The sequence below is a fragment of the Lynx canadensis genome, chromosome A3 (genome assembly GCF_007474595.2).
Source record: "Lynx canadensis isolate LIC74 chromosome A3, mLynCan4.pri.v2, whole genome shotgun sequence".
Lineage (NCBI taxonomy): Eukaryota > Metazoa > Chordata > Mammalia > Carnivora > Felidae > Lynx > Lynx canadensis.
The window spans coordinates 41,436,507-41,461,241 of NC_044305.1; the positions used below are offsets into that span (position 1 = coordinate 41,436,507).

The 24,735-nt window shown below is 42.2% G+C and overlaps 1 protein-coding gene across 5 annotated transcripts in view; it reads right to left on the bottom strand.

Annotated features, from left to right (window-relative positions):
* Positions 1-24,735, bottom strand: part of KIF16B (kinesin family member 16B) — a 290,777-nt gene that overhangs the window by 118,895 nt on the left and 147,147 nt on the right. For all 5 annotated transcript variants that reach the window (XM_030310126.2, XM_030310127.1, XM_030310125.1 and 2 more), the window contains exons 16-17: positions 9,737-9,819; positions 8,231-8,319 (exon numbers count right to left, since the gene is read on the bottom strand). In XM_030310126.2, the coding sequence (XP_030165986.1) occupies positions 8,231-8,319; positions 9,737-9,819 (172 nt within the window). The remainder of the gene's footprint in view (positions 1-8,230; positions 8,320-9,736; positions 9,820-24,735) is intronic.

Genomic DNA, 24,735 nt, shown 5'->3' on the forward strand with positions numbered 1-24,735 from the left:
AGGAGGTGTGACTTAAGGTTGGGACAGTCTTCCCAATGAGGCAGGTCAATGAGTCTGTCCTGTGCCACTGCAAAGAGGAAGTCAGGAATCACCTTCAGGGCCATGACAGTCACCTTAATGACATTTGCCAGTCCTCAGGTATTAATCACACTAGCCATTTACTTTATTTTTTTTTTTAACTGAGGTATAATTTATATATATTAGTTTCAGGTGAACACAGCGATTCTATATTTGTAGATGTTGCAAAATGATCACCATGATAAGTCTAGTTACCATCCATCACCATAGATAGTTACAAAAATTTTCTTCTTATGATGAGAACCTTAAAGATTTACTCTCTTAGAAACTTTCAAATGTGCCATATAATAACATTAACTATAGTCACCATGCTGTACATTACTACACATTATATTACTTATTTACTTACTGGGAGTATGTATTTTTTTACCACCTGCATCCACTTGCCCTCCTCCCCTCTGGCAACCACCAATCTGTTCTCGGTATCTATGAGCTTAGTTCTTTTGTTTTGGCCGATCCGTTTCTTTAGATTCTACACGTAAGTGAAATCATATATATTTGTCTTTCTCTTTCTGACTTATTTCACTTAGCATAATGCCCTCAAGGTCCATCCATGTTGTCACAAAAGCAGGATTTCCTTCTCTTTTTTTATGGCTGAGTAGTATATCTAGAGAAGAGATGAGGCAAATATGAGGTAGGGGATACCAACCTCTACACTAATCACCAGGGCTTGGCCACCTGCTGATCAGAGAGTTCTGTGACAAGGATCCCCTTCAATGAGATGCAGCATATTGAGGGGCGGGGTCTGGGCTCAACTGCACAGCTTTCCTTAATTTAAAGACATCCCAGGAATCCTAGCCTGGCAAGTGCAAGGACAATGCTACTGGTGTCCTGATTTCTGACAGGCTTTACGAGGGTCTTCCTTGTGCAATGAGTTATGCTCCAAGGTGACTGAGCCCCTATCTGTCTTACTCACCCCAGCCCCAGTACAGGGCTGGACAAAGGACTGCCCTAAAACAGGAGCCAAAGGGATGAGGGGAAAGTGGTAGATGTTGTGAACATCTATCTTACTCAACAGGGGAAACCTCCTTCATCCTGTTGTTTGGTCAAGCCACAGAGACTCCAGCTTTGTCCAGGGGTATGCAGCGGCTGACAGAGTACTCAAATGCACAGTCACTTATGGGAGAAAGTTCAAGGCCTGGGGCTCAGTTTTTCAAGGTTGTACTCATTATCCTCCTGCCTCTTGACAACCTGCTCTTCCTTCTCTTGTATCTGTATTTCAGCCAGGTAGCATGCCACCCCCAACCAATTATTTAAGCCAGAAAACAGAAGTCAACATCTTTACTTCCCACATCCAATTAATCATCCAGGCTTCATGACTTCCTGCCCCAAATGGCTGTGGAGCCCACCCCTTCTTCTAGGTTCCTTTGACCACTGTCTCAGTTCAAGCCCTCACCTCTGCGTCCTTCCCGTAGCTTCCTTGGTGCCTCTGTTACTCAGCTGCCAGAGTGAATCTGTCAATGCAAAGATGATCACATCTCTCCTTGGCTAGAAAAACTTCTTGGATTCCTACCATCAATTAGTTTTTAAGGTACCCAATCTCAATGGGCTGGTTAAACTGAACGTGGCAGTGCTTGAGAGAGGTCATCAGGAAATCAATCTATGTTAGATTTATGTTCATCATTTGTTTACTGTATTTATTGGGGCAACTGAATTTTGAGATCTTCTTTCTTTCTATATTTCCAGACATCACTTTCCGGATAAAACATTCTTGAGAAAATGGAAGAGAAAAAAAACTTTTTTAACAAAATACAAAGGAACATCACCCCCCATACCCATAGGATGGCTATTATTTAAAAAAAAAAAAAAAAAAAAAAAAAAAAAAGAAGGGCACCTAGATGGCTTAGTCAGTTAAGCGTCCGACTCTTGGTTTCGCTTCAGGTCATGATCTCACCACTCATGGGATGGAGCCCACACTGTTCGTGCCCTGCTTGTGCCCTCTCTCTCTCTCTCTCAAAATAAATAAAAAAAAAAAACTTTAAAAAGTAAAAAGAAAAAAAATTTTAACGAGAAAAGAAAAAAACAGAACAGAAAACAAGTGTTGGCGAGGATGTGGAGAATTTGGAACCCTTGTGCACCGTTGGTGGGAATGTAAAATGGTACAGATGCTGTGGAAAATGGGATGGCAGTTTCTCAAAAAACTAAAAACAGAATTACCACATCCCCAACAATTCCACTTCTGGGTATATACCCAAAAGAACTGAAAGCAGGGCCTGAAACAGATATTTGTATACCCGTGTTCATATCAGCATTATTCACAACAGCCAAAAGGTAGGAGCAACCCAAGTGTCCCTCAACAAGTGAGTGGATAAACAAGATGTGGTACATACGTCCAATGTTATGTTATTCAGCCTTAAAAAGGAAGGAGGAAGTTCTGACACGCGCTACAACAGGGATGAACTTAGAAGACATTATGCTAAGTGAAATACGCTAGTCTCAAAAAGCCAAATAATGCAGGAGTCTACTTACGTGAGGTACCCCAAGTAGTCAAACTTCCGAAACAGAAACTACAATGGTGATCGCCAGGGTTTGGGAGAAGGAGGGAATGGGCAGTTACTGTCTAACGGGCACAGAGTTTCAGTTTTATAAAATGGAGAGTTCTGGAGATGAGCTGCACAATAATGTGAATGCACTGAACTGTACACTTAAAAGTGGTTAAGGCAGTAAATTTTATGTTAAGTATGCTATCACAATTTAAAACAGTGAAGAAATGAGCTACCAAATGCTGATGAATATACAGAAAATTGTTCTCTGTTGCATTTGGGGCCATATATTTTAATCATGGTCATAACTTCGGGACGTGCTAATCGAATTTATAAAAACATTACACATACACGGGTACCGTGGATGTGCCTAGAGAACCCGAGCTGCCATCCCTCTCCTACTTCTAATCCACCTGCCCGAACCCCAGTGCATCTCCGGGAGGAAAAGCTCTGTCTGCTCATCCATACTTGGCTTTCAGAATGCTCCCGAGCCAGGCCTGAACCTGCGGACTCCTCTTAGCACACCCTTCTGCTCAGCAGGACTCTCTCTTCCCAGCACTCCTCTGCTCGGCCCACAAAACTGCCCACTCCCAGAATCTCTTCTCTCCAGCCTGCCTCTCCTACTTGCAAACATCTCAAGGCCCGGCACAGAATCCAGTTCATTTGTGAATCTTGGAGAGAATTCTCGAGAAGAACTGAGGGGAGTGACTTGGGATTTCTAAGGGGAGGGTGTCCAAGACCAAATCTTCACTTAATATCCTTCCTCACTTTGTCCTCCAAGCTGAGGCAGTACTCCAGACTCCCGACAGCTTCATATCCTCAACTACAGAGAAGAAAGCACTAGACCAGAGGCTTCAGACCGGTTTTCACTTAAGGCTCCTAATAACCCCCACTATCCCCTCCATACTACCCTTCTCCTGAGATGCTCTCTGGCTATTTATTCCAGGCGTGTGTCGCTATGGCACTGAGAGGGAGCTGAATGGGATGGAACGGGAAAATTTTATGATAGGGACAGCTGGATTGAGGAAACAGTGTTCCTGAGAATTAGGCTTAAGACTCAGATTCCATGATGCCGGCTGGAGGCAATCGCAATGTCAAGAAGGATTCCTTCTGGAAGTCTCTGGTTTTCTAAGTTACCCAACATATTACAAGGCAAGGCTACCTGAGGAGGATCACTTCCCAGACCTCCCAGGGGCAACTCTCTGCCCTGAATCACATGCTGCCTGGCCTTCACTCAAAATGAGTTCACGGGCGTGTGCCTGTTCTCCTGGGCAGAAAGAACATTCATCTGACACTTCTAGGTTCTCTACACAGAAGACTCTCAATAAATATGTGCTGATCTGTGCAAGCATCTCAGGGCTATTTTCCATCTTGAGAAACTAACATGCTCTTGTTCCAAGCAGCTCATTATCTAGCTATAAATAAATATTTAGTCAGGGTCCAGGTAGGAAACATATTTCTTCCAATGGTCTTCCAGTTTATCACGTGGTACTTACTTTAAGCCGAGGGTATTTACACCTGTAACATCAAAAAAAGTATAAACAGCACGGCGATACTTTAATCCCGCTTCATTTTGCCAAGTTGCTAGAGCAGTCACCTCGTGACACCCATAAATCAGAGTAGGAAATTTTTCTCCAATTATGCTTTAATTCATGGGCAATCATTCTCTACAGCAGGTGGCAAGTTGAGGGGGGCTAGACGTGAGGGAGCATGAAGTCAGGCTGGCGAAGTATTGAGTAATTTTAATCTGAGCTTTTACAAATGAGTACCGCAAGGGTGGCAGAGACAAAATGTGCCTGTTAACTGAAGCCAGGTGAACAGGATGCACAACAGCAGTATCAAATGCATCTAGAACCATCTCCTCAGCCAACTGCAATGTAATCTAACACAGATGCTGCTTCTCACTTGAATTCTCTGATTGTCTTGGTCTAATTAATTTCATCACAAAACCATCTTCCCATTTTTTTGTTTGAGGATCCTGAACATGACCTTGAGATTATTCACATAACTTCAGTGTCATTTAGGAATTGACCCATGTGACAGAAACACATTCCTTTATATAGTATACCATTTTTCACTCTTTGGAATATCCATGCCCAGAGAAATTAGCAAAAAATCCTTTCCCAAGAGGATCTATGTATCCTACTAAAATTTCCCTCTTAATCTGTTTGCTAAACATTTACTATGCACGTTACGTGAATGACACTTCAACATACAGAAATTAGCCTGGGTGGCTCAGTCAGCTAAGCATCCCACTCTTGGTTTTGGTTCAGGTCATGATCTCATGGTTTCATGAGTTCGAACCCCAGGTTGGGTTCCGAGCATGAGGACTGCTTGGGATTCTTTCTCTCTCCCTTTCTTCCTACCCCTCCCCCACTTGCACTGTCTCTGTCTCTCAACATAAATAAACTTTAAAATATAATAAAATAAAATAAAATACAGAAATTACTACAAGTAATTTACTTGTAATTTACTACAAGTAAATTTACTACAAGTAAATTACTACAGTAATTACTACAATTACTGACCTCAAAACACTTCCAATCAAATAGGAGAGACACTCACACGAGCCAAACTCTTGTGCAAAGGCCAGTTCACGCCAACTCTCCCTGCCTCCCCCATCTCAGGAACAGACGCACCATCTGCCCAGCTATTTACATCTGAAACCTGGGCATGACCCTTGATTCCACGGCACTCCATCTCTAGGGCTACCACCCAATTCTAAGCCACTCTCACTTCTACGTGGACAAAGGAAACAGCTTTCTAAACGGTTTCTTGTTTCTGTGCTACTTTCTCCAAGAGACATACGTTCTAAGGTTAGTAGGAAGTACATCATCGGGCTGCTTTTCTTCTGAAAGCCCTGGAAGAGTTCCCTTGCCCTCTTAGAAAAGAGACAAACTCCTGCCAATGGCCTAAGAGGCCTTATACAGCTGGCCCCAGTCTATGCACCAGCCTCACCTCCGATGGCTGAATTCCCTCTACTCTGAGCTCTTGCTGTTCCTCGGGTAGAAGCCATTGCACTTGTCCTCTTCCTGGAAGACTCTCCTCTCTCCCCCTTTCTGTCGTTCCAGAGTCTTGGATTCAATGTCACCTCCTCAGGAAGCCCTCCCTGATCACTCCACTGCTCAGGACATTTCATTCCCACTTTCTGCACCCATTTGTAAATCCCCTGTGCCTGCCTCTCTCCTCTAGCGAGCTGTAAACTGACCCTGTCAGGGTTGTGGGCAGCTGTGCCCCTGCACAGGAGGCAGGCAGAAAAGGCTTGTTGTTTGATGAATGTCCATTACAAAGAGGACCAGAATGAGGATGACAGAATGTACAGTGAAGAAGGAGCACTTCCTTTCGACTGGGAGAGGAAAGATGGGAATAGCTTCCAGAGGAGAGACCGCATGCACTGTGTTTTAGAGGACAAGTAGGCGCATCCCAAAACGCATGCCAGAGCTCTGAAACTAGCAAAAGACAAGCCCAAAAGTCATGGCTAGTCCAGGCAGGTCTGAGCAACAGAAGGGTCCCTGAAATGGCTAGAACCCAGAACACACGCAGGGATGTGCTACGAGGACGGCACTCATGGTGGAGAGCCTGAGTGACACAGTAAGGGGTTAGCATTCTATTGTTTGGGACCACGGAAAGTCGCCGAAAAGTTTGGAGGGTGAAAAATTAGTACACTCTAACCTGAATTTTATAAATATTGAGAAAGATCGTTGTAATGTAAAAACCAGCAAACAACCTAAACTGGCATCACTTTTAAGAGGACTACATATTCACCTCTGCTTAGAGGAGAAAAAAAGAAGTCCTTGGATACCATGTGGCAATGCAAGGGAGAGGGGGGCTCACAGCTGGTGACCCTGTGTCTCCAAGAGGATGAGCTGACTGCACATCAGTCTGGGGCTTTTCAAAAGCACCGAACAGCCACGTAAGATTTCCAAATGGGTTCAAAGTAAAAGGCCCCAGGATCATGGATAAAGAAGCTGGTAACTGGATTCCAGGACTAGAGCTGGGTCCTGGACTGGGAGATGATTACGAGCAAGCACGGTACGCATTCCAGAACAGTTCAGTCAAACAATACTGAACAGATGGGCTCACAATACTTAAACTGAAATTAACCCTAAAGACTGGCATATTATATTAAACAAAGTGAGTATATGAATGACTTCATCCCAGCCACCACAAAAGGCAGTTGCTAACGCTACTTACTGCAAGGGACTGAAGACCTCTAACGGAACATGCCTTCCAAAGCAGCGATAAGGGCTTTATCGATACAGATTATTTCAAGACAGATTTATTTGATGAGCACAACTCTCCTCAACAGCTATGTAATAAGATGGGAGAGCTGACCTGTAAGATGGGTAAAGACAAAGGCTGGCAAATTAACTGTGGCTTGTACTTGCAGAAGTTCTGGAGAGTGGGAGAGGCCCAGGAGCCTGCAGCTATGATGTTGCACTAGGTGGTTGTTTTTTGTTTTGTTTTTTTCCTTTGGGTTTTCTGTTTGTTTGTTTGTTTTGGCTCCAGCCAGGTGTGGTGTGAAATCTGGTCTTCAGCTTGCCTATAAAATGAGGAATCCCAGAAAAAAGATCAAAGGTCCCTCCCAGATTTAAACTCCCAAGGCAATGAAGAAATCCCTTGTAGGCATAACCTGCTTTTCACAAACCAGTGAAGGGACTTGCACCAGAAGAGGGATGCCTCCAGACTCAGTATCTGTGAGCACTGCCCAGGTGGGGTGGGGGCTCTAGCAGGGCACCGGCCCCAGGTCTGAAAAGGCCCCCAGCTGGAGATAAGCAGGGAATTACATGGTCACTGCATGGGCTGAGACCTTACGTGGGCCAGCAAATGGCTATAAATTCTCCACATGTCAAGCGGGGACAGTCACCCAGAGAATTAAGACAACGGGTATGGGATGCCGAATGCAGTGCCTGGCACGGAATGCAGCCACTCCTTGGTGCAGCGCAGTTCTAAAAGACATCATCGTCAGTTTTACATCACTTTTTCAGTTGTTAGATTTACCTCTGCTGATTTATAGGAAATTCCCTCTGTAGGAAAGATAAAACTGTGGGACCTCATAAAACAGGAAAGGACCCCAAAGTCCTTTTGTGCAGTTCCCTGTTCTTAGGCATTTTCATTGTCACCACCACATCACTACTGAAACTGTGAAGGACTTGAGCAACCCAGCCACAAAGTTCTTTGTGTCCCCAGGGGTCCCCCCCAAGGCTTGGATGTACTGAACACAATTTCCTGCACTCCTGGATGCCCTCAGAATCAAAATTGTCTGTTATTACAATAAATTTATAAAATGAGATGAAAGTGCCTAAACCAAGGGGATCACGCACTACATAATCAAAGAGCCAATTCTAAAATAATAGACAATTACGAAAATGATAACGAAGGCTGTAACAACCCTCACTAATGCTTCTTACGCTGTTAAGCAAAAAAAAAAAAAAAAAAAAAAAAAAAATCGGAACACACAATCTCATTTATGTTGTGATTACAATGAAGTAAAATTATGTACAGACAGAGCAAGGGCTGAAAAGCGACTTGGGAAATGACTATGGCTGATTTGCTAAGGAGGAGCAATTGCAGAAATTTTATTTTTATCTAGTGACTTTAATGGGGTTGACACAATAAACACCACAAAAGTGACAGTCACAGGGAAGGAGACGCTGCTGTTCACTCACCCTGGGTTATACAACATGACTGTGGACAGGTTCTCACAGGACTTCGAGAGGTCAGTCATGGACAAGCTGAAGGAGGACAGAAGGCCACTCTAAGAGCAGACACAGGGCAGAGCGGTTACCTTAGTGGGGGAGAGAGGGCCAGAGCCCTGGACTCACTGCTCTCACCGTGTGAGAGGCAATGAGGTACATATACCCCTCATTAGCACGCACGCCAACTGGTCTACCTGAGGGCGGCAAATCAGGAACAGCCAAGCAACAAATACAACTCCAACCCAACCCTCAGCTAACCACAGCGGGGCCCCAGCATGCCCGGACAGGGGAAGCTAGCCAGGAAGTGCACAACCATGGGGATCTCCTCGACCACGCTGCACTGAAGTGGAGGGAAGGGTCACCCTCCATTCCTGGCGGGAGCTGTGTCCTGTTCTCAGCAGCACTCACATGTGTTGAGGGATAAAGATGAGGAGGGAGAGGGGAAGGGAGACCAAAAAGTAAGAGCTTAACCTGTTTGCTTCCATGGAAAGCTACTGGCAAATATATTTTCCTCCCTCTCTTCCTCTGCAACTGTGAACCAAAAAGGACCCTCCAGGGAGACCCTGGGCCAGAATAGATAAGAGGCCTCACTGGCTGGAACGAGCAACCGTGGAGAAGGCTGGGGTTTGCAGCTTTCTTGTTCTTTCCCATCGAAGGCACTGGCACCCTTGGGCAGCCCTCACAACAGGAGGTTGACATGCAGGGCTCTGTGACTTAGGGGTGAAGAGCAGACCCTTTAGGTCAGCGGGTCAGGGCAGCAGTAGAGCCACGTGCTAGTTAGGGAACAAGTTAGCCTCAGTTTCTCATCTTGATCATCTGTGACATGGGGTTAGTAAGAGCTGCTACACAGATAAAGCAGTACAATATGCTGTAGAAGTTTCATACAGTGCCTGGCTCATAGAAATGTTAGCTGTAGCCTTTACCTTCCTCAGTCTAAGGACATACGGTGTCCCAAGACACATTCTCTCTCATCTCTTCCCTTCTCTCTCAGGTCTTCTACCCACCTCACCCGTCCTGCACTTAGAGTGCCCTCTGGATGACCCTATCCAACTAGCTGTCCCAAACTCACCCCCTCTCTGCTTCACACCCTAACCAGAAGTCTCATTTGCTATGGCTGAAAGTAAAAAGGAAGCAGGCCTTTGGATGAAACTGATTCTGATATTGGGTTAACTCCTAAAACAGATCCTCATAAGTGGAAGTCACTCCCCACTTAATGCAAAACAATGCCCAACTCCTTTTGGGGGGTGGAGGGGTGAAGAGAAGGGTCTAGAAGGAGCCATTTCTCCCCCTGCTCTGGACTTGACCAGTTTGTTCTCCTACTTCATCAGCCAATCATCCGCTGAGAAACAACTCCGTACAGTTAGTACAGGCTACAGCGTGACTTTTCTAGTTCCGTACTCCGGAAAATCAAACTGCTCCCACAGCCCCAGCCCCACCAGAATCAGAATTGGCTCCTGGAGATGTTATGCTGCTCACCTTCCTCTTCTCCCTGAGCTTGGCAGCCTCCTTAGGATGGTTAAAGCGAAACATATTGGTTCTTCCCAAGAGTATCACAGCACCTAAGAACATACAAAAACAGCAATGAGTTCACGGTAAGCAACCGGTTGGTTGACAACATCATGTTGTGGAATTTTACAGCTGAAATGTAATTTCCAGTGCACTATAAAATGGTAATAATAAGGGAAAGACTTAGTCTCAAAAGTCTGCTTATATAAGCCAATTTTAAACCTGCAAATATTCTTATTTTTATAGCTGAGTGTCACAATACTCATGTTACTAAGGCAGAAGTGATGGATTCAAGCATTATATTACGAGATTTAAAACTTAATATCCAGATAATTATAGTTTTGATTGTTAGGAAGAAAAAAACGTAGTAAGTTCTACAAAGAGATGCTGTAATACCAACCAAAGCATATGGTCACAAATTTGGGAAATGTTTATTAATGCCAGTAAAAGGAGAAATCCCGAAGGAAAGCGCTTTCAAAAGAAAACATGGTATAATCGGCAGAGTACAGGTAACCACTACTAACATCTACCTCAGAATTTGACGGGAAAGAAATTGTGTACGTGTAGGGTCTATTACCACGTGAAAACACTGCTTCTTGTTAAAACTCTGTTAAAATTTGGGTGGCCACATGAGACACACGAGAAAGGCTCCATTTGATGGACCAGGGTTCTGCTTATTCAAAAAATGATCACACAAGAGGCAACAGAATTCAAGCCAAGTACCCAAGGGTAACAAAAATGTTAACTAAGGGCAGGGACAAATTTTAGCATTTTTAAGCAAATAAGCAAACAAACACTTTCCAAATTCAGAACTGCTCAAAGCTGGCGTGGGTGCCACAGACGGCAGTGAGCTCCTTGTCATCAGAGGCATCTAAGGGAAGCAATGTTCCAGAAGAGATTCACTATGTCGTCTGGTCCCATCCATACCCGGGAGTCTATCACACCTGAGAAGAGACCCCCATGTTCAATCCTTGCCCTGAAAAAGAATGCAACTTCTTTGTGAGGACAGAACATATCCACTGAAGTCAACCACGGAAGACGACGACATGTGATGAGGGGTCAAGCATCTAAGTGATGTGTGCAAGGCTGCTGTAGGTGGGGACAGACCTCAGCTGGGTCTCACAAGGCAGCTCGAGGACAAGAGAGGTGCTTCCAGTTTGGGGAAACCGCAGGGAAGGGCTAAGCCTGACCAGGGAAATGGACCTGTCTTGCTGAGGGGAGAGGAAGGAGTCAAATCCACCCAAAATGCGGGGCATCAGAAACAGCACCAGGGTAGAACAGGCACTGTGAGGACTTGGAGAGCCAAGGGAGAGAAGTTGCATCAAATGTCACAAACAGATGGCCTGAGAGAAACCAGCTCAGAGATGTTTTGTGTGCCCCGCGAAAACTTAAAAACTAAAATTATTAGCTTCCAGTTAAAAATCTGCAGTTTTTACATAAAGTACTGAGTTTCTTTCTGGTTTCCCTTCAAAAACTAGAAGGTAATGTATCAGTAGATTTGTATTGCCACTTGGCAAAAATCCCTGGGCTGCTGAAGGCTGCCTCCTTTGGACAGGGCACGTGACCTGTGGGGTAACAGCAGTCACCAACCTCTTCACTTGGCTACTATTTCCCTACCTGGGCCTCAAAAGTAATATGGTAGCCCCAGGTGGCTATTCTAGAGCTTCAGACCAGTATATCCACCTGCCTACTCAACATACTGCCTCAGATTCTCAAATTCAATATGGTTAAAACCTAACGGGTTAGGTCATAACCCCAGGAAGCTACTGAAAGGGTTGGTTCTGGCAGTTGTCATTATTTAGCAGAGAGGGAGTCCGTATGAAAACAAGAACACAGTTTTCAGAGACTTAAAAGTATTAACAGTGGATAGTAACCAAATCTACAACCTGCTTATCCCCCTCATGGAAAATTATATTCGTATATTTTCCAATCATGAAAAGGCACCATTACCATAATTAAGAAAGGTGTTTTCTATGCCTTTTATGACCAGGACTCAGAACTGTGTGCCATACAGAGAAGTCAAAAGTTAAGCAGCCATGTCTAGGATATAGGTATATTTAATGCTCTGGAAGTGAAATTAGAGATTAATAAGGCAATCACATTCAATGCGCTAATTACATTTAATCCAATTCTTTTTTTAATTTTTTTCCTGTTAATCAAATGCCCAGCCATGCAGGTTGAAAAGTGCTAAAATATGTTAATGGAAAAATAGAAATGGCATTTCAGAGACATATTTCATATCATATTAAATCATTGAAAATAATCTTGCCACCCATGTATTTGCATGAAATACACATAAAAATCCCTTTAAGAGTTATAAAAGAAAACAAAATTATCCATGACCATCCCTTGTTTCTACCTAAATAATGTGCATAAACTGCCTGGCACACAGAAAGAGGCTTGTTAGGGGCCCCTGGGTAGCTCAGTCGGTTAAGCGTCCAACTCCTGATTTCGGTCCAGGTCATGATCTCATGGTTGATGAGATCGAGCCCCAAATCAGCCCATTTGTGATTCTCTCTCTCCCTCCCTCTCTACCCCTCCTGCGTGTGTACTCTCTCTCTCTCAAAATAAATAATTAAACATTAAAAAAAAAAAAAAAGAGGCTCTGTTAAGGCTGGTTTCTTTCTATTTCATTTTATTCCTTTACTCAACAAACCTACTAACTTAAAAAATTGGCTTTGTTTTTACATTATGCTGCTGTTCATTCATTCATTCATTCAACAAGTACTTAATGAACCTTGACTGCATGCTAGTCACTGTGATAAGCACTGCAGATACAAAGTTGAACAAGTCAGACATATGCCCTGCCCTCATGGAATTTATAAGAGAGAGAGGTGAATAATCAAATAAGTCCACAATTAGATGCAAAGCTACACCTAAAGGAGAGATACCCTGCCCAGTATTCAAAGGGCACATAAGAAGAGGGTTGATTTAGAGGAAGTTAGGGAAAGAAGAAGTGGGAAGCGGTGCCTAAGACAAGCTCTGAGGATGAAGCACGGAGAGTGAGGGAGTGGCATGTGTAAAGGTCCCATGGCAGGAAAAACTGATGGTGGTGGTGGTGATGATGCTGAGTGACTGGAAGACAATTAAATGCCTACGGCACAGGAAAGGGAGAAGAACAGCACACGCAATGAAGCTTGAGAGAGGGAAAGGAAGAGACCACATAGAATCTTTCAAGATACAGTAAAGCAACTTTTACTTCATGAGGGTGCATAAGAAGATGGTGAAAGGCTTTGTGCAGCATCACATGATTGGATGAGAGTTTCAGAAAGTTCATTCTTTCAACTGTTTGAAGAAGGAAGCAAAGAGGGCAAGGGTAGATGCAGATAAATAAGGTCGGAGGCTATTGCAAGAGTCCAGGTCAAAGACAATGGTGGTTCAGCACTGGGGGGAAGGGGAGAGGAGAGAAGGAGAATAAACAAATCAGGAAGATATGTAGAAGATAAGGTCAATAGGACCCCATGATGGGCTGCATATAGGGACAAGGGAGGTAAAGAAGATGTTCCTGGGTACTGGCAGGCAACAGCAGGTTGGATGGGGAGCTGTTCACACAGACTGAGAATACTGAAAAAGGACCAATATTGGGTTGGGAGAGAAAGCCTGAGTTTGGTTTTATACATAATGAATTTGAGATGGCTTTGGCAGGCAGAAATATGGGTCTGAAGCTCTAGAAGAAAAACTTGGGACATCTATCCATCAGTGTATCTACCAACCTACCTACCAACCTACTTACTCATGAATATATATAAATGTATATGTATGTATGTGTGTGTGTATATATGTATGTATGTATATATATGTATGTATGTATATATGTATGTATGTGTGTATATACACACACACACACTCAGACACACACATGCACGTACGTATATGTACATATCTACCTAATATCTGTGTGTGTTAAGACCCAGAGCATCTGCCCTGCCCTAAACTCTTGTGTGGCCAAAGGTGAGTTAAGCTCACCCTTTCCAGAATTTAGTTTCCTTATCCAGTCATCAAACTGGATACTTTCTAAGGTTCCTTCCAGATCTTAAACTCTTTAACCATGAACTACTCCTTGATCGGAGGTTAACATGATTAGTCACAGCAGATGGACTTTTCTGATGCGTTTAGTTTGTAATTTTTAGAGCATATCTAAGCCTCCTTAAAATGCATGATGGCTTCTTTGAGTTTACTTCAGAGCCTGTTAAATACCAGAAGGTAGACAAGTTCCAGATGGTCTTAAAAGGAAATGGAAGGGAAATGACATTGTAAAAGGGTACACAGAGGCACTTGTTAACAACAACCAAAAAAAAGATAGAAGGAAAGAAAAAAAAAATGCTTTGCTTAAATCTCTATGAATGAAACCACTGAATGCTGATTTCACAGAAGATTTTCTGTTTTAGTATTTCAGGTACACTGAAAGTGAAATTAAACATGTAAACATTTCTATGGATTTCTAAGCAGTATAGTGACAATAATCGTTAATATCACTATTAATTACCCTCAAATTTTATGTGAGATTTTCTAATTCTGCTACGGCACAAATAAATCAACTCTTTTATCCTATTAAATGTTGTCATATGAATATTTCTGAGGTGATGATGTACAAATTAATTAATTCTGGGTTATAATTAATACAAACATGTAAGAAAACTATACTTCCCAAAAGTGGATGGTCCAATGTAACAGGAGTTTAGAGGCCAAAAAATAAGGGGCCTGGTGAAATTTTGCTTCAGTCTCCAAATTCTGAATTTGATTACTTTAGAAAGCCTCGCCCCACCCCACCAAGCACACAGACAGGATATAACAGACGGCTAAAGCATGCTCTGTGAAAGAGAAGTTTTCATTTTGGATACAATTGTCAGAAAAGCAAATCTCTGTCTAGGAACCTAAGTTTCTATTTTTTTTAATGTTCATTTATTTTTGAAAGACTGAGAAAGACACAGCACATGCAGGGGAGGGGCAGAGAGAGAGGAAGACACAGAATCCGAAGAAGGCTCCAGGCCCTGAGCTATCAGCATAGAGCCTGATGCGGGGCTCGAACCCACAAACCATGAGACCTGAAACGTTCAATTGACTGAGTCAACCAGGTGCCTCAGGGAATGTAACTTTCTAGAATGGTACTGAGATACAGGTCAGGGTAAGGCAGGATGGGTGAAGTTCTTAAAACTTGTTTGTGTAGGATCATTTTCCTTCTGATTTAAAACATCCTCAAAATATTTACATTAAAATAAGTTATGATGATGGCACCATTTGGAGGACCTGATAAAAGAAAGTCTGATTTCCACTAATAACACCAGTACTTGAGAACGCACTAAGTAATATGTTTGAAGGCCTTGGGCTCTTGTGACACTGATGTTATTACTTAAGACACCTGCATTATAGTAATTTTTCTCTATCTCCAAACGGCTTCAGGCAATGAGACGGGGAAGATTAAGATCTGACATGGTGCTTGTGGTAAGAAAATTTCATATGAATACTGACAAATTCAAACAGGATAGGTGGCTTGGGGTTCACAGCTAGCTTGGATAAGTGACAGGCACTCAGCATCAAGGGTAACGGACGTCAGTGTCAAAGCATGCCATCGGGTCGTCTGCTAGTATTTGTGAAGGATATAAATACACATGACACCTTGTCAAAAGGCCACATAGGCCTGGCCCCCTCCCTTTCAACATTTATAATTCAAATGTGGATTTACAATTTCCTGATTTAGATAAATTACTTAAATCCTTGTTCACTCTTGGTAAAGGAAAAATTGCAAACCTACATTGTGAGACTCTGGAGAAGAAAGTAAATTGATTTTCAATCTTTGTTATTGAGGTTTCCAGCCAAATAATCCATCAAGAATTATTTGTCCAAGTGTGTGCATGGGTTGACTCTGGAGCTATGTAAAAATCCCAAGATATTCCAGTCCCATCCCCAAAGAAACGTTTAGATGTGTGTGGGGGTGGGGCAAGTGGGAGCTGATTTTCCTCTTCTGAAAGCCTGACAGGAGATGCAAAAAGGAATTTTCATTCTTCTGAAGGAAAAGTGCAGAAAGTGTATGAAATAATTAGAGGATGATTCCAGACAGTAGAATATAAAATGACAAATTCTAAGGTACTGAATGGAAGGCATTATACTAACTGGTCAGGCTATTAGTAACTTTCTTTACTTCATATTCTTTGTTGCCAACAGTACCATTTATTCTGTTAGTAACAAGCTCGACTATTCAGTTCTAGCCTCCTACACACTCCAAGCTGTCAATATTTTATTGTTCCTTCCAAAATAGTTCTTTCCAAATGCCTCTCTTCTCTCCAAGCAGCAACAAGGGTCTCTTCCCTCCATCACCCGTCTTGTGTTACTGCTCATCTCCAAGCCCCCTTGGTCTACACAAATGTCACACTGTCCTTCATGTCAGCGACCATATTATGCATTGACTGAATGGTGAACACCTTGCAGTCTACGGCTCCCAAGCCCTAGAAACCTGCCACAATTCAGCAGCCCTGGTCCCCCACTGCTCCTGGCTTCCACTTCACCCACCTTCCAGGCTTCAGACACTTCTTTGCCACACACTTTGGTCAAAGCACATCTACATCACTTTTTCACCATGTGCCATTTTGACAAATGCATCATCCACTTCAGAATTCAGCTTTGGGTAAATTTCTCCCTTTTTGGCAGTCTACAGCCACCCTGTGGGAGGAGTTTGGGTTCTGCACAGATGGATAAACACACCCCGCCCTGTCTGTCCCACTGAATGCCACTACAGTGTGGGCAGAATGCAGGCAGGAGTTATTCGAGGGCCCTGACAAGTAAGCAGTAGCAGGTGGGCTGAAGAAGACAGGGATCTGAAGCACCAATGGACAGACAGGGAATGTACTATTCGCACCCTCCAGTGTTCCCTGGCTTAGTCTAGAAGGAAACCCAAAAGCTGACATCAGCACAAATGAAAGAACTCCAGGAGAAGCCCTCTAGTTCAGGTTCAAGGTGGAGTGAGACGGTGTCCTGGCAGCAACAGAGGAAGCAGCAGGGGGCCCACGGATGCCTATACCTACAAGGAAGGGGAAATCCCTCACCAATCAGAGAAGCTATGATCTCCATGAGGGTGGAGCATAGTCTTGTAGCTTCTCTCTCTCTCTGCCCTCTTCCTTCTTGGCCCCAGACTTGAGCACAAGCACAGAAAGAACATGAAAGAGTAGTATAAAGCTCCAGATTTCTAGCCAGATGACAGAAACGGGAAGACTCTTCAGTGTTGACACAGAAGGAGAAGTTCAGGAAATCAGACTCACAGAACTATTTATGAACTCCTCCGCCACTTAGTTCTGACCCTCAACAGCACACAAAGACTTCAAGGACTGACCTGAGATACAGACTACGGCTCAGGTTCCAGACAGGCCCTTAGGTGGCACACACGGGACAGACCAGAATAGCACCACAAAGGCTTTGAAAATTGAATTGGCATTGGAACTAGAATCACAACCCCCAGAGGCTAATTCTAACTTACAGTCTGAATCCAACCAGGTCAACCTCCTGCTAAAACAAAATAAAACCAAGCAAAATCAACGTTTCCCATAGGATTTAAACAAGACTCAGAATCTCATATCAAAATATCAAAAATGTCCAGGATGCAATCTAGTATTGTTCAGCATATGAAGAAGTGGGGCAACCTCAACGTGTATGGCAAAAATCAATCAACATATGTCAAAGTGGAGATCATAGAGATGTTGAACTTATTTGATAAAGATTTTAAATCAGCTATTATATAAATATTCAAAAATAGAATAATCTTGAAAGGTAAAATGTTACAACAAAGAAATAAAGGATATTTATTCAAAGAAGAATCAAATAGTACAACTAAAAAAATACAACAACCAGAATAAAAATACACACTGGATGGGCTCAATAGAATGGTAGAAAGGACAGAGAAAGAGTCCGTGAACTTGAAGACAGACCAATTAGAATGATCTAATCTGAAAAGGAAAAAGAGGGGCACCTGGGTGGCTCAGTTAAGTGTCTGACTTCGGCTCAGGTCATGATCTCATGGTTCATGAGTTCAAGCCCCAAGTTGGGCTCTGTGCTGACAGCTCAGAGCCTGGAACCTGCTTCAGATTCTGTGTCTCCCTCTCTCTCTGCCTTTCCCCACTCATGCTTTCTCTCTCTCTCTCTCTCTCAAAAATAAGTAAACATTAAAAAAAATTTTTTTTTAAAGAAAAAAGAAAAAAAGTTTACCAAAGGGTAAAAATAAGTAAACAGAGCCTCAGGGACTTGTGGAACAATACTAAAATACTTAACAGTCATGTAATTGGAGTCCCAGAAGAAGGGAAGAAAGACTATAGGGTGGAAACAAATTATTTAATTTTGACTATGACTGAATGAGTATAATAACTGAAAAGTTCCCAAATCTGGAGAAAGACATAAACCTACAGATTCAAGAAGCTGGGCAAATCCAAAACAGGTAAACATCAAGAAATCCATGCCAAGGCACATTGTCAAGCGACTCTATGGAACATGAAGCTAAAAGTGACATTTAAAAAGGAACAGAGAGGTCATGAAAAATCTCTAACAAGAGATGAACCCAATGAAGAGAAGAAAGAGGTTAAAGGGACTATCATATGGTTGTCGTGTACACCAACATCTGGGACACCAAGAAACTGTCTTGAGTGTTATTAGTTTTGGTCAGCTGGTCTCATATCAGATGTTCATCAACATCACTTACACGGCTTGTGAAAAACTAAAGTACTAGGCCCCGTTCCTATATTTTCTGACTCAGTAGGTCTAGGACGGAACATTTCAAAATGCTCTAGGTACTACTGATGTTACTGATATGGGGATGCACTTTTAAGAACTGTGGGCTTTGGGTAGAGTCTTTAAGAAGAGCCAGGGCTTTGACTTTCAAAAGCATCGACTGAAACATCCATGTACAAGAAAAAGGGATCATATGTACAGATCTCAAGTCTGAGGAAAAAATCTAATGATAGTGAGTACTTATGAGCAAGTACAGGTGAGTTAACTGGGAGGCCAGCCACTGATATCTGCTGGCTGGCTGTAGTGTACAAAAGATCTCTTTTGTTCATTAAATACCTTGGAAAAGCTGCTGGAAGATCCATTTCCCTTGCTAGTTCCACTAAAATCCTTTCTTAATTTGCCACTGAACAACTCACAGCAGTGCTTAAGCAAATGAAAATTTTATCAAAGCCTCCTCAGCTCCACTCCCCAGATGATCACCTGTTACCTCTTTCTGAGTGCTTGAATAGATGCAAATATATTTTGGCACTCAAGCATAACGCATTCAGAAGCACCTAGGTGTAAAGTCCCCAGATACAGTTTCTGCGGCATGTCTAAAAGAAGAGATGAACATTCAACAGCTCTGAAAAACCCGCCAGATGACCAAGGGAGTCCACTGATATGAATGGGAAAATTAATCACCTTTTAACAACTATCAGCTTTCAAGTAACATTTTATAGTAAAAGGACAAAAATAATAATAATTAACGTAAGAGAGAAGAGTTCCTAACAATTATATAGAAAATGCTGGGGCGCCTGGGTGGCGCAGTCGGTTAAGCGTCTGACTTCAGCCAGGTCACGATCTCGCGGTCCGTGAGTTCGAGCCCCGCGTCGGGCACTGGGCTGATGATGGCCCAGAGCCTGGAGCCTGCTTCCGATTCTGTGTCTCCCTCTCTCTTTGCCCCTCCCCCGTTCATGCTCTGTCTCTCTCTGTCCCAAAAATAAATAAACGTTGAAGAAAATGCTGAAATACTTTTTGAACTGTAACTCACTTGATTTTTGTATCATTTCATAGTAAGTATTTGGAAAAAAGAAGAAGAAAAGCCTAAGGTCACTACCAAGAACAGCTCAAGGCCTATGCACTAGATACCCTGGTCAAATTCATGCTTTCTTCTCTAGCAATTGCCTCCTTTCTACAGAATCACACGATTATTCTATAAAGTCATTCGATGCAATCATTCTATGGCATCGTGGGAGTGAGGAACGCTAAGCTCCAGAGAACACAGCAATGGAAGAGCACACTCAGGTGTGATGCTGCATGTGCTGTGCGTGGCTTCTGGAAGAACTCAGGGAAGAGGAGGAGAAAGGTTTCATGTGCCGGGCTTTAGACAACACACATTCTGTATGTCATCTCATTTAATTCCCACGGCACTAGCAAACGCTTTTCATTTTAGTGATGTTGCCAGACGGAAATACTCCTATAATTTAAGGCGGGGGAAGTACTGTTTATACAATCTCGAAGTAAGGCTGTTAACTGATACAGGTTAAAAAAAAAAAAGTTCCCACAATGGTGAAAATCTGCTAAATACAAGTAAATCTCCTATTAGTTGACATTCACAAATCTCTTAAGTGATCTAGATAAGGAAGTGGTAATTACTGCCTGTGATTTTTAAGGGGACAGCCTAACACATTTCCAAATGAAGTAATTTACTAATGAAAAGAGACGTTTAAGTATCAAATATCAGCAATAAACTGGAAATTGATAGTGAAAAGATAGGAAGCTGCTGGCAATGCAGGGTAAACCTGGAATCCTGTCAAATGCAGACTCAATACAGTTAGATGGCTGTGACTTGGGTTAACATCCATCTCTTCTTGACACCTTCACTTAAACTGCTTCATGGGCAAAAGCCAAGTAATTTTTGGAGTATGAATATACTGATATGTTTAATTCTGTTTCCCAATTATTATATTTTAATGAAGTCCATATTCTTTCTCTTTTTCATTTTGGTCTTGTTTTTTGTTTGTTTGGTTTGTTTTGTTTTTTGTTTTTGTTAAATGATCAAATCTTACAAATACAGCTGGAAATTCTTCTGCAGCCCTACCTGATAAAAGACTCCCCAGGACTCCCCCTTCCTCTCCAGAGGTTAACACCATTCCAAAGTAGGCATGTGTTAGTCCCATTCACATCTTTTTGCTTTTACTACATAGTTTCATAACCAAAAAGAACACAGGGCGTATGTTGTGTTTTTAAAATGTGTTCCAGTTCTCATTTTAATAATCCTCAAAAACGAAGGTATGTGGAGAAGTCTAACCTTTAATTTCGGAAGGACCGTACACATGGCTTTCCTTGGTCGGATGTTTCAGTCTGAAAGTATGTGCATTTAAAAAAACGGTATTCTGTTGCTTCGTTCATGTAATGCCTTGAAACACAAAGTCATCTTGCATTTCACTGCCATAAGACTTGCTAATGACATTTGTTCTTGGTGCACGGTGTTTTGACGCTTTGTAACATGGCATTTTTATGTCGGTAGCTCAGCAGAGCACCAGAGGAGCTCAAGCCCAAATCATGGCACCATGGTAATAAAAACAAGACACCCCACAGGAAAAAGATAATTCTGACCATTAACCTTAAATGTCAATTAGTACTACTTTCCGAGGACAAGTCAAAAATTTACTTTCAGTCATCACTAACCTGAATAGGCATATTTTTTAAATGGACTTTCAATTAAGGTAAAAATTTAAGATTTAAAAAAAAACTTGATATAAATACTATATGGGAAATATATTTATTACTTACCTTCAGTGCCTCAATTCCCAAGAGAATTAGAGATATAATCATAGCTATATAAGCAGATGGCAGTGGAATAATAAGCAAATTCTTTGAACTAAATAAATAATAATCTTTCTATGGGGGTGGGTGGGCAAAGGGTAGAAGATAACCCCAATACTGAACAGTAAGTTCTAGGTAGTTTCCCTGTTAAACAATATGTGCTCTAAAAGCTCCTTTTACAGTGTATTGTTGGGACCTTAAAACTGATTTTTTTCAGAGAAACACCATTACACATAAAAGTTAACCTCCAAGAGGACCCACAAGAGACTATTTGACCCATAATGGTAGAAGCAGTGATTCTACAATTTCTTTGAAAAAATTAACAGGTATGAATAGCACAAAAACACTCAAATAAGAAGAGAAATTAAAGCATATTAAAACATAACAAGCAATAAAATTGTGTGATACCTGTACAAAAGTAGAAATACAGAGTACACGAACAAAGTGGAAAGCCACAAAATCGATACATTGCTATGTGTCAGCGTTCATTTTTGGGAAAGAAAATTTCTTCGAAAGAGAGGTGGGTATTTAGCATGCATGAGGTAAGGTTATAATAAATGATAAACCAATATGGAAAAAATTAAATTAGGTCTACCCCAGATGTATTAAACGATTAAATATTTCAAAATGAATTCTAAAGTTCTACTCATGCATTAACAATGATATTGGAAACCAGTACAAGCCTCTTATAAAATCCCATAACAATACACAGTCATCAGAGCAAGGTCAACTTCCCCTGACCTGACGGGGATGCAGCCCCTACAGAGATCTTTACTGCGCAAGGGGACCCATCTCCCACCTCTCACCATGACCTGTGCACCAGCCCTGCTGCCCAGAGGAACAGCAGCAGGCCCTCCACCTGAGGTCCTAAGCGTGAACAAACAGGTGGTCTGGGTCTGTGTGCTCACAAGCAGGACAGCCACTGAAAAGCCCTATATAGTGACCTCCTGTCTGCTGGCCAATTATGGTAACCTTCTGGGTTCAGGGCAGACAGCCTCTCACCATGACTATTACTCTGCTGTCCAGCAAGAACCAGCTTCTCCAACCCTTACTGCCAGAGTCCTTGTCCTGGTTACAGACAAGCAGAAAATGCTGCTTTGGTAATGATCACTGGGTACTCATGGTATCCTTGGTTTGAGCTAGTCACTGGCTACTGCTGAACTCTGACATTCCCAGCCAGCTCCAAGGTACCCAAATGTTTCCCAAGCTCAACTTACCCTGACACTGAAAAATACTAATAGTACAAAAACAGATGAAGAGATCAATGGATGAGTGGATGACTTGGTGGTAGGTTCATGGGTGGATACTCCATTAGTTGCTTTTAGAATGTCTTCAGTGGATTCTATACCCTTCCTATAGAAGGATGATGGTTCTGGTACCATACCATCCTTCATTTCTGAGACAACTCCTTACAACTGATTTCTGCTCATGACTTCACTAACACCATTGAACTATATGCTTTCCATCTGTCCAATTTCCCCCATGTGTCCAATTCCTATGTCAAACCAGATACATTATAGTATGTAACTACGAAAAACTGTTGTCATAAAACTATGCATAATATACAGAAAACAAAGGGGGGGGCTTAAGGCATATCAACTCTTTCCTTTGTTCCTCCTCGCATGACTCAGTACAAAAGCCATTAGGCGGGACTATGCAAAGCAGGCATCAGCATGGGAAGGGAGTAAGTTTCAGTGTCTGCACTAGAAGAGTGAGGGCAGTGGCGTGGTAGTCCAGCATGGGGTGTCAAAGCCTGAACAGGAAGAAGAGGATCCCTGCATGAGAAGGGGGCAGAAGTGATAGCATACTGGTTACATAATGGAAGTCAGGTTTATCACTATCAGAAAAGGGAGCTATTTACAAATATGAAAAAAGGAAAAAACTAGAAAGAATGCTATGATATTGTGTTGGGTTAGAGGTACTGATATGAACTCCTGGTCAGCAATATAGATGTTGAAATGCTGACACAGATACAGACATAAATATACTGTTGTATAAATACAGACATAAATATGTGTTGTACACACAGAGACACACACTTTCCCTAACTCTTTTGACTAACAGGACCTGGGAACAGCAACACCTCAAGAGCGACGAATACGTCTAGAGCTCAGATCTTAGTTTCTAAATCCCATTCTCCACTGAGATGAACCAAGGCTCCTTGGAGAACTGGCTGATTCCAGCAAAGTATAAGAGATAAGCCTGGAACATGTTATTGTGTCAGAAATTAAGGAAGTGCTCATCGATGATGGGGACAAGATCCAAGGACACAGAAATCGGCTTGGAGCAACTCCCACTCACCAAACGTGGGACAATTTGTGTATCAAAACAAATAATGACAGACAGACCAAGACCTACCAAATAAAATAGCGAGCCATGTGACCCTGTTGATACCTACAGTAAAAATCCAACTAATGTAGAAGGAGGGAGATTGCCACGTGGCATCCATCCGAATAATAATTCAATCAGACACCAGCACCCCCCAACATGGTTCCAAAACCAGTGGGTGAAAGTGTGATAAAGAATGGGTATTTATGATCTCAAAATCCTGCCCAATATCCTTATTAATAAAAAGGAGGAAGAGAGTAGCTTCATAGTAAAGAAGCCTGACAAGCTCCATTTTAATCAAATGATCAAAGCAAGCATCTCTTCAGTAACAGGACGTGGGAAAAACAGGGCATCATCTCTCGGACAGTCCTGTCAAGAAGGCACAATATTAGTGTCATCGCGAGGAAGCAGCAGATAGATGCTACTACACTTGTGTAAAGGGACATTCTGCAACATATTTGACCTGCCAAAGTCCCAAGAGTCAGAGGAAAGCAAAGGAACTCTTCCAGACTGAAAGAGACAAGACAGGTGGGGCAACTCAATGCAGCACATGATGCCGGATTGAATCCCGGACCCACAGTGGACATTGTTGGGCAAACGACAACTTGAAGGGCGTCTGAGGATCAGATGGCAGGAATGTACCGAAGTTTGTTTTCTAATCTGGATGCTTATCTTGTAATTACACAGGAAAATGCCATTGTTTAAAGGAAATAAACACTGAATTATTCAGGGGTGGTGGGGCATCATGTTGGTGATTTACCTTCAAATGCTTCTAAAACTAAAAAGTTCTTTGTATGAGAATTGCAAATTTTTCATAAAACTGAAATTATTTAAAAAGAAAAAAAAAAAGCTATGATACCAGATCCTGTATGTATGCTACAATCACAACTATTCACAAAAAGAATACAAATATGGTAATAAAGTTACTAACAGCAGGCACTGTGTTAAGGTTTTGCATTTGAAAGGTGCTTTTTTAACTTAAAAAATTCCTTTAAAGTCATATTTCCATAAGAGCAATAATTTTTAAGACAACTATATATATGTTTAATTCAACAAGACAACTGGAATTATAAAGAAGTCCTCCAGCAAAACAGAAAACAGCATAATGAAGCAAACAGTCTGCA